The 10,785-nt window shown below is 60.0% G+C and overlaps 1 protein-coding gene across 1 annotated transcript; it reads right to left on the bottom strand.

Annotated features, from left to right (window-relative positions):
• Nucleotides 1-28: 28 nt before the first annotated feature.
• LOC121660357 (alpha-1-syntrophin-like) lies at nucleotides 29-10,726 on the bottom strand. Its single transcript, XM_042019697.1, has 5 exons — nucleotides 10,439-10,726; nucleotides 7,944-8,129; nucleotides 962-1,160; nucleotides 666-873; nucleotides 29-597 (listed from the first exon to the last, which is right to left on the bottom strand). The coding sequence occupies exons 1-5, from the start codon at nucleotides 10,701-10,703 to the stop codon at nucleotides 463-465; spliced, it is 993 nt and encodes a 330-aa protein (XP_041875631.1). The 5' UTR covers nucleotides 10,704-10,726; the 3' UTR covers nucleotides 29-462.
• Nucleotides 10,727-10,785: the final 59 nt, after the last annotated feature.

The following is a 10,785-nucleotide window of genomic DNA, read 5'->3' as shown; positions in this document are numbered from 1 at the left end:
AGCCGCCCCAAACCCCCGCCCCAACCCCGGGACTCAGCACCACTGTCCCCACTGCCCCTAACATCACCCCGGGACACTGTCACCATGCCCGCGCCCTAAATCCCCGCACTATGCCCGGGACTCTGCCACCAACCCTTGGACACTGTCACCATCCCCACCACTCTGACACCACCCCTGGACTCTACCATCACCTCAAACGCCTCTGCCACCACCGCCAGCCCCTGCCACCACCCTGCAGGTCCGTCCTGACCCCCAGCCCTTGACACCGTCCCCCGTCACTGCCACCACCTCGGGGGTTGCCATCGCCCCTAGGGCTATGCCCTGACCCCCAGCTCCTGCCACCATCCCTGGTCACTGTCACCACTTTGGGGGTCTGACACCACCTCTGGGTTCTGCCCTGACTCCCAGACCCTACCACTGCTCCCAGGGACTGCCACCACCCTATCCTTGAGCTAGTGGCCCCTACCTGGTGGCGATGAGGGGGTAGCTGTGCGTGGGCTTGCCCAGGGCGTCCCGGCTCTGCGGCAGGCTCCCGTACAACAGCAGCTCCTTCTCCGTGAGCACGGCCAGGAGGTTCCTGGTGCCGGCGCTGGGGAGCTGCAAAGGGACTGGGTCAAGGCCACCGGCAGCAGGGTGGCACGGGGTGGCAGAGGGCCTGGGGGTACCTGTTCGGTCAGCCAGCCCACGTGCTTGACATCCCGTCCGGCCACCGTGCCAGCCCCCGCCAGCTGTGCCCGCAGCTCCTCCTTCACCCGCGGCAGCAGCGCGGCCGAGTTGGCCTGGATGGCGCCGAGCCACGACTGCGCCGTGGCCTCGTCCTTGGCCCGCAGGAAGAGGGCAACGCGTCCGTCCGCCGAGCACACCTCTAGGTACCTGCAGGGACACGGCCCCGATGAGTCCCTGCCCACCCTCGGCTCCCCGGGACACGGTGGCATCCCCGGCCCCAGCGCCACGCGCTGACCTGTGCTCCGGGTCGGTGGGGAGGCACTTGCGGGACACGTAGCACATCTTCAGAGGGACACTCCGGCTCTCCCGGAGCTCCCGAGGGGGCAGCACAGGGGATGATCGCTTCTGCTGGGCAGCAGGAGAGGGGTCCCAGCTCACCGTCGGCCCCGCCGAGGAGTTCTTGAAGTAGGGTGAGATCTCCTTCATGTACTTCACTGGAAGAGAGGCAGCGCCCGCTGAGGACATGGCACAGGCCAGGGCGGCCTCATCCTACCCTGCTGAAAGCCCCTGCATCAGAGCTGGTGACCCCTCTGCTCCCCAGAGCTACCACCCATGGGTGCTGTGGGCCCCCTGCCCCTGTGGGTGCAGGGATGGCACTGGTGGGTGAGGTCACACAGGGAGTGACACAGAATCAGAGAATGGTTTGGGTTGGAAGGGACCTTAAAGATCATCCCATACCAGCCCCCTCATTCCATGGGCAGGAACACCTTTCACTAGCCCAGGCTGCTCCAAGCCCCATCCAACCTGGCCTTGGACACTGCCAGGGATCCAGGGGCAGCCACAGCTTCTCTGCACACCCTGTACCAGGGCCTCCCCACCCTCACATGACACCTTGGACCCTCCCAGTACCTCAGGCCCACCATCCCAGCCTGGAGAGCTCCCCAAGAGGGATAGGAACGGCCTTTTCCCCCTTTTTCCTTCCCTTTAACCCAGATCAGTTCACAGATCCAGGCCTAAGCACTTCCCTGGGGCAGCACACACAGCCAGGGGTGGGGAATGGGAAAGAGTCCCAGGCCAAAATTATACAGTCCAAATTGTGCTGGTACAGCCAGTCCCGCTGCCAGCTGAGGAACAGCTCTCAAATACCCTGGCATGGCCCCAGGAAAAGCCTTGGAGAGCGTGCTCTCTGCTCGCACAGCCCTTCCCCATGAGCCTCAAACCAGGGACAAGAAATCAGTGCCCAGTGAGCCTGGCTCCAGAGCCACAGCCCTCAGAGCCACGCTGGGACGGCAGCCGGCTCCAGAGGTTTGGGGGAAGAGGGACATGAAAGGCACCACAAATTGATGGGGCCCCACAGCCACATCCTGAAAATGAGTTTGGCAATGCTGGCTAAAAAACTCCAGGCAGGCAGGGTGCCAGTCCTGGTCCTGCCCTGGGGCAGCATGGGACCAGCTACTGACTCCAGGGAAGGGTTTCCCTTTGGAGGCCCCTAGGAAAACACCACGGGATAGACACGTGCCTGCAAGCCACGTCCCCAGCCATCCTGGCTGGTTCCACTCCAGGTCCAAGCCAGCAGAGTGGGTGGCAGGATGGGGGACACAAGCTTGGCTTTGCAGCCAACACTTGTAGGTGGCTGGATGGGCCCAGCGCCATCACTGCAGCCAAGCCACAGCAGCCTGATATGCTGCCAGAAAGGAGCCCCTTTCCCACCAGGAAATGGTCTGCACGCAGAACCACCCACTCCCAAACTTCACCTGGCCACCACTACCCATCTCCCACCTGTCTTCCCCAGTGGTCACAGCCCCAAGGCTGCCAGAGCTCCAGGAGTGTTTGGACAATGCTCTCAGACACAGGGTGGGATTGCTGGGGTGCCCTGTGCAGGGCCAGGAGTTGGACTGGATGATCCTGATGGGTCCCTTCTGTGCTCTCCCCCTTCATTCCTATCCCAGTGAGCTCCCTAAAACCTCTGAGCCCTCACGGCCCAGCAGGAGCTGCGGGAAGCCAGAGCCCCGTGGGTGCTCCGCGGGACACGGCTATAAATGGCCACGGTGCTGTGCCACGTGGGCCAGGTCACCCCGCGGTAGCCCCGGGGCCAAGGCGGCGGCGGGGGGCCACCAGCCTCGTGCGCTGCGCCTCCCGTTGCAAAAATAGCCACGTTCCCGCAGGCATCCGAGCCGCGCTGGATCTGACCCGAGCCATTAATCTTGGCAGCGGGGACCTGCCATTATCCTGGTGCCTGGGAACTAATTGGAGTTCAGAAAGATGCCATTGAGCTGCTGAAACCCGAGCGGCGTCCCTGCGGCAGCCCCTGGCTCCCCGGGCACGCGGGGGACGTCACCGGCGTTAGCTGGGCGGTGGCGGGGTCACGTCCCGAGGGAGCCGTGGAGAACAGGAGCAGTGCCCAGTCTGGGACAGGGCACAGAGAATTAGGCAACAGGCAGCGCGTGTGTCTCGGGTACGTGGCTTTAAGGAGGATTTCAGGCTGGTCACAAAGCACAGGGGCTCCTGAGCCAGCACAGGAAGCTGGGAGGTGCTGGAGGCTGCGATGGTCCCCTGCCAAGGCCAGGCCACCATGCCATGGGAGCTGCTGTCCCCTCCAGTGACCCCAGCACTGGCTTCACAGCGGGCTGACTTATACTCCTGCCAGTCCCTTCACTGAAGTTGGAATTGAATGGATTCATTAATTACCTCCATCTCATTGAAGCAAACAACTCAGACCATATCATGCATCACCTCTGCTAGTGGTTAACTGTAATTCCCATATTGTTTTCTCTTCCTAACTAGCACCTGGTAGTGCTGGGGCTGCTGCCTGCTCCCTGGCAGCCTGCACCCTCCAAAAACCACTGGGCAGCAACACAGTCTGGCTGCTGTTGACCTAAAGTCACCTACAGCAGGCACACAGCCCTTGGTGGCTCCTGGGCTAATCCAAAGCTGCTGGCCCCCAAAGCCACGTGCGCTCTCCAGGGAAAGAGCCCATCCCACCGATCCTCTCCAGGACAGAGGACAGGGGACAAATAGGACCTTTAACTGCTCAGGGCTTTGCACTAAGGAAAACTTTATTCCAGGGTTTTGGGGAACAGCAAAAGTCTCTGGCCACACAACCCATGCCAGAACGGTGCCTCGGCAGGGGGGTGGGTGGTAGCACAGGGAATCCCAATCACTGGAGCATGCCATGTGCCCCTGAACCCTGGAGGGAGCTGCACGAGGGACACATTTAACCAAAGGCCCTGGGTCTGCCTCTGTGTTGCAGCTGGTTTTTTTCTCCCCAGCATGCCAGAAAGGGGCAGAACCACCAAAATTCCTTGGTTTTACTTCTTGGGTAGAAATTCTCCCTCTCCATCTGCCCATCTCTCACAAGGATGGAGAACAAGCACAAACAAACCACTTTGGGCACCCTGGATCCTGAATCAGCACAACCTGCCCCACACATCCCCATGGCTCAGCACTGCTCAGAGCCAAGCCTGACCCCACAGAGTTTCACTGAGGAGCCACAATGCTTCCTCCAGGCAGGAAAACAGACACATGGACACCCAGAGCAGGTTCAAGAACACCCTCCTGCTGCTTGGGTCACCAGCACACTCTGCTTCAGCCAGGAGGTCACAGCATGGATTCAAAGAAGAGTTCCAGACTGCATTTCTGGTCAGGAGTAGGATGGTGCTGCTGTTTCTCCTGCCAAAATCTTCCCAGCAGCACCTACACAGCTCAGCAAGGCCATCACATCAGGAAATCTTCCAGAGAGCTCCTGGAGATCCAGTGCTGGCCCCACAGAGATGCTAATCCCACCTCCAGCTGGTCCCTCTCTGCTTCAGGATTAATGATGCAAACTTGGCATGTTAAACTGGGGGGCTCAGCAAACACACATCCCAAAGAGATGCCCTGAAATGACCTGCAAGCTCCAACCCGATGCTCTCATGTGCTTCCAAAAACGTCAACACAGACACCCAGCACCCCACCCTGGGACCATGCCCTGCCCCTGGCTCCAAGCATGAACACGACAGCTCCTGTCCCAGCTGCCTCAGCTCAAGTCCTTCCACCCCAGGGAGGAAGATGCCATGCGGTGCTGCAGGGTGAGGTGCCACTGCTGTCCCTCCTGTCCCAGCACTCAGTGCCACATTCCATGCCCCAGCTCTTTATTAAACATTCCCCTGTGCTGCACCACCAGCAGGGAGATCGTGGGACAGCCCTCCGTGCTTCCACGGGAGGAGAAACAAACCCAGGAAACTCCCCAGGGAAAGCAAAGCTTCAGAGCAGCATGGTGTGGAGGTGGTAGATGTGCCCCATCACCTCGTGGCATCATCCCTGGGGCAGATCCAACACCTTCCTTCCCACGGTTATGGCAACCAGCACTCCGGAGAATCCCCAGCCCCCCCCTCTCTCCCAGCACCCATTTTTCTGAATTTTGAGCTTCCAAGCTATTACTTGGCCAAGCAAGCCCTAAAGAGCAGAGAACAGCCCCAAAAGCATCCCTGTGGCAAATAAATCATGGATGTGAGATGCCCACAGCTGCCCCCGCTCCTCCTCCTCACTGCTCCCAGTTCTGCCCCCATGACAATACAGCACAGGGGCCTCACCAGGTAAACCACTCTTGTCCCCAGAACCCTTCCTGGCGCAGCTGGAAGGATGTTTATCAGCCTTTCTCCTGCCATGGAGAGTCTCTAGATTCCAAGCAATGAAAATAAGGAAAAAAAACAAGGGAAAAATAAGGCAAGGGAGAGCAACTCTCCCCAAAATAACAATGTAATATAAATACAGTCCAACTCCTCCTGCAAATACCAAGAGAGTAGTTTGGCACATCCAAAAAAAAATCTTGGCAGGACACACGGAGAGGTATCTGCATGTCCTCACGCCTGGGCAGCAATGACACCCTGAAGCCAAGCTGAGCAGCTCAGGGTGAAATCTGGCACGTGGAGCCACTGCTGATACCCACATTAAAACGCATCACCTCCCAGCTCTGCCACTTCAGGGAATCTCAGCCCAGCTCACTGCCCTGTGAGGAGGTGCCAGCTCTCCCAGTTTCGTTGCCTGCTGCAATGCCACCTGCAAACCATCCTAAAAACTCCTAATCCCAGGAATGACTGCAGCCAGGAAGGGCAAGGCAGCAAACAGACACTGGCTGTGCCAAATACTCTGTTTTAGCACTTAGAGCACCACAAGGAAAGCTGGAGTCACACCTGGCACCATGCGGGGACCAGAAAGTGTTTAAGTAATGTTAAGGTGCTCTTTTTTAAGTTCTGCCTTCTCCAAGCAGGAGAAGACAGCAGGGAACCCCTTGTTTAACACCCTTCAAGCACTCTAAGGCCACCCCCTGCCCTGCAGCCCTGCCACCCCTCCCTGGGGCAGGGTGTTTGGCCAACCAGCTCCTGGAGAGCCACAGGGGTGGCACATACAAGGCAGGGGACACCCTGTCCAGAGGCAGGGCCACCACCTCCAGAGGGCAGTGACAGCCTGACCACGGCACAGTGCCAGCCCCACCATCCCCCTCGGCAGAGCTGCACTGTGCCAGTAAACACAAAAACCGAGGGGATGGAGATGTACCACATTTATCAGTGAAATCAGTGATCAGATGAGCAGCAGAGATCACTTCCCTGCTCCGGCTGGACACCAGATACAAACTCATCCCAGAGCTCCAGAGTGCTGTAGTGGGAGCCAGCCCAGCCTCACTCTCCTCCCAAGAGTACCTGCTGGGAGTTTTAATTAATTAAGAAGCCCAGCAGGTCATACCTGAGCTCAGCAAGCTACAGCAAAGGCCCTGCCTGCAGCTGCCTCCCAGGAGGGTGATCTGGCTCCTAGAGGATGGAGGAGGAGGAGAGGTCCAGGGAGAGAAATTGTTCTCTCCAGAAAGGGCAGCTCCTCTCCACCTCTGGCAGGACCTCTGGCAGAAAGGAAACCCACACCAAAGGATGAACAGAAAATAACAGAGGGAGGGTGGTCCGAGAGCAGCAGCTCCAGGCAGGAATTTCGCAGACTCACAAAGAAAGAAGCTCTTGTATTTCTCTTTGGTCAGAAAAAAACAACAAAACCACCCCACCACCAACCCTATCTGCTCCCTGCAGCTGTGCAGAGCAGCACATTCCTCCAGCTTAACCGTGGTCCTGAGACTCCCAGGAGAGGAGGAACCCACAGCAGAAAGGGCTGAGCAAAGCTAAAAATGAAAATCTGGAGCTGAGACAATCAGGGGAAGGCGCAGGAAAGCTGGGGCCACAGTGGTCGCTGGCAGCACAGCACACAGAACTCTGCTTAGTCCAGGGACAGCCCCGAGCACTGCCCCCAAATCAAACCTCCCTTTGGGATCTGGGAAGGGTCTCTGGTGCTGAGACCCCCTCTGTTAAGCAGGGTGACCCCAGGGGCTGGTTAGAAGTGAGGGGAGGGGAAGGCTCCTTTCCTGAGGGACAGATCTGGGATGCTCATCCCGGCCTGGCCGAGCTGGCAGAGGGTGGGCAAACATGGACAGGTGATGTGAAGGGTAATCAGAGAAGAATGGGGTCTCTCCCTCAGGGCTCCCATGGTCCCAATCCATCAATCCTCACCCAGTCCTCACATAGGGCTTGAGGGGCTCCTGCAGTGTGCCAGCCCCCTCAGGGCTGGGAGACACCTGAAACCATCTGCCTGGTACCGAGGGAGCCTGTTCCCAGGGAACAGTCTGCTCCAGGGTGGTGAAGGCTGCATCCCTGGCATGTTTGTAGCCTCAGGTTCCAGGGATCGCGTGGCTGGGCAGCTCCTTCAGCTGCATCCCTGGGTGGGCAGCATCCCCTGGGTGGGTAGCTCCTGAGCAGGTCCTGCCTCACCCTCCACCTGCCCAAAGCCCACCAGCAAACCCCAAGGTGCTCAGCAGGAGTGGGGGGCCAGTGCACCCCCTCCCTGCTGGCATAAACCTACAACAGCCAAGGATGTGGGTTTAAATTAAAACCATGGGAAAAGCAGAAAATGTTTTCTCTTGCCCCAGGAACTGCAGACGTGGGGGTGATGCTGAGCAATGAAAGAATCCCAAATCCCAGAAACTTGTCCCACACCTCCCACTGCTGCCTGCTCGGGGACCCACAGTAGGGAGACAGAGCCTCTGGGCATGGAGCACTGGCACACACATCCCTCCCTCTTGGGAGGGAGACAGGGAAATCCCAGCAGTTACCTCCAGCTCTCCGGATGAGCAGACAAATTACTCTGCACATGTTGTTTTCCATTTGAAAGAGTATGCAAATGCAGCTGCAGATGATATGCCACCCCTGTGTCATCCCAGTACAGGAGGACCCTTCTCCCCCCATCACATCCTTGTCTCCTACCTTCCAAGATCACTTCCTTGCCCGTCTTCTTCAAGGCCTGCACAGCCTCATCGTGTGTGGCCTCGGACAGGTCAGTGCCATTGACGGCGAGGATGGCATCCCCCACGTACAGCGCCTCGGTCTGATCCGCTGCCAGCCCCTTAAAGATCTTGGAGATCAAGATGGGCATTTTATTCTCTCGTCCACCTTGAAACAGAAGAGACAGGGAGCAGTTGTGGCTGTTGGAGCGCTCAGAGGAGTGGGTGGGGAGGGGGATGCTCCAGTTCCAGATGGTCCCAGCAAGGCTGAGCCTTTCTGCTGGCACTAAATGCATTGTGCCAGGTCAGCCCACTGCCCACTCCCCCAGATACCCACAGGACACCTGCACCAACCACACCAGCCAAAGTACCATGAGGCTTTACAGCTGATGAAGTGATTGCTCCAAAACCACTCAGATTGGTCACAGATTATTCACAGAGCGAACACATAAACTGGCCATCTCCCCATCAGTTTTGGCAGGAAAGTGTGTCTTTATTTGCATTATTAATCATGTATGCTGAGCAACTATCCTGGCTCCAAGGACTTCATGATCTCAACAGATAAGACAGCTGAACGTTTTTGGAGAGGCCAAAGAGCCTGGGAGAGCTGAGCCAACCTGGCTGTGTGTTCCTCCCCACACAGCAGCCCTGCTCCCCACTGTCCCCACTAAAATAATGCTATTCAAACTCCCGGTGGCTTCAGGAGATCAATTTGCACATTGACTTTTGAACCCGCAGGGAGATCCGAGCTGCCTCCGTGCCAGGGTGCAGGGATGCAGCAGCCACTGCCCACGGTAGCCGGGGATCAGCAGCGCCCGACGTGCCCTGTGCCCCAGGACAGCCTGTCCCGAGGAGTCTCCAAGAGATGATCCTCATCCCAGAGGGAGATGCTGAGCCCAGCCTGTTGTCACTGCCCGCCCCGGGCTGCTCCCAGCCAGTGCCACAGGCATTTCCTCGCTCAGCCGCCTGCCAAGCCCTGCGAGGGCTCCGGTTATCAGCTGTCAGAGGCCCAGGCGGGGGCTGCTCCGTCCTTGCGGCAGCGGCTCCTCTCCCGGCTGCCAGCGCCGAGAGCCCTGCCAGGGCTAAGAACCTGCGCCAGCCCGGCTCCCTCTCGGCTCCCCGCTGCCCTGCCAGCCCCTCGCCATGTCCCGTGGCAGGACATCCACCCCCCGGGTGGCACCCAGTGTCCCTGCGTGAAACACGGCTGGCACATGAACAGTGACATGCCAGCAGCCCGGTGAGGAGTGATGTCCTGCCCTACCAAGGTTGCCCCACCCTCCACAACACCTTCCACTGCCCAGTTTTGATGGCAACTACTTCTTTTCCACACACGTCACTGCAAAAATAAAGTTTTAACTGAACCAAGGGAAGTTTCTCCTTTCCTGGGAGAGCCACAGAGCAAGCAGTAACTTGGCAGTAAGGAGTGGTTACGAAGGGGGGTTTGTACTTCCCTAAAAAAGGGCTGGCAGGCTGGGGCACCCTGCAGACACGGCCAGCAGTGTCGATCCAGTTCCAGCACCCGCACATTCGCATTGCAAAACCTCCCCACTTCCAGAGGGAGCCGGAGGCTGCGTCTGTGTCCCCTCTGAGCTGGGAGGAGAAGCCACGTCAGGAGCCGAGAGCTGCCCTGTCACTCCCCCCGGGGCTGCCGAGCCCGCTGCCTCTCACAGCCACGCTTCGTGACAGCCCTGTCCCTGCGCCTCCGCTGCCCTTTTCATCCTGCTTTCACAGTTTCCAGCACGCTCGGAGCCGCGTGAAAACCAAAGGCAGGCAGAAAGGCAGGAACGCCATCCCTGCCCCAAAAAGTTTCCAGCCTGAAGTTCAGGCGAGTCTCCCCAAGGAGCGGGGCAGCTTGGGAGGGCAAGCAGGCATTACAGCAGCGAGGCTTCCCGCTGCTCCGCTTCCCGGGAGCACGCATCTCCACGCCCCAGTGCGCTGCTTCAACACCCCACCCAGCGCCCGGAGAGCTCCAAGGGCTTTACATCGCTCCCTTCGTTTCGCTGATAGTTTTAAAGGGGCATTTCCCGGCTCAGGAACACGGTGGGACAAGGACACGCCGGCCCAGCCCTCCCTTTGGCTGCAAAAGGGCAACTTCCGTGTAACTGGGTGCCCCCCTGCACCCCACCTGCCTCACGGGACAGCAGCCCGTGGGTGCGGGGGTCACTGGGAGCCCTCTCCGGCTCCCAAACGCTGGGTGTCCCTCACTCCGGCCGGGGCACGGCGGACAGGGACTGGCCGGTCACTCCGCACCCCGAATCATGGCTCTTTCCATGGCCCGGCAATGTTTCGGGTCCCGTCACTGCCACGTGTCCCCCTCCACGTCCTGCGCTGGGGCTGGGGGGTGTGAGGATCCCCACCCCAGCCCCGCTCCCCGCGGGGTTCGCTCCGAGCGAGCCGCGGGGACGGCGGCAGCAACAGGTCCCGGTGCCGGTGCCCCTCTCCCCCCGCCGCCCCGGGACCCCCGCGGCCCGGCCTCACCTTTGATGCTGATGCCGAGCCCCCCCACGTCCTGCTTGACTACGCGCACGGTGCGCCTGATGTTGGCGAGCGCCTCGGGCGCGGCGGAGCCCGGCTCGCCGCCGTTCAGCTGCGCCGCCGGGGCCTCGGGGCCGGGGCCGGGGCCGTCTGCCGGGCTGACCCCCAGCACGTCCTCGGCCAGGGTGAGCAGGACGCGGAGCCACTGCCCGCCGGGGCCGCGCAGCTCCAGCAGCCCGGTACGCGGGGCGCGCCTGCCCGCCGCCATCTTCGCGCGCTCCGCGTCCCACACCGCCCCGCGCCGCCCCTCAGCGCTCCGCGCAGCGCTCCGCGCACCGCCCCGCGCACCG

The sequence above is a fragment of the Corvus kubaryi genome, unplaced genomic scaffold (assembly GCF_017639235.1).
Source record: "Corvus kubaryi isolate FWS band 111438036 unplaced genomic scaffold, C.kubaryi_AGA036_p1.0 31781, whole genome shotgun sequence".
Lineage (NCBI taxonomy): Eukaryota > Metazoa > Chordata > Aves > Passeriformes > Corvidae > Corvus > Corvus kubaryi.
This window is presented reverse-complemented; position numbering and strand designations above follow the sequence as displayed.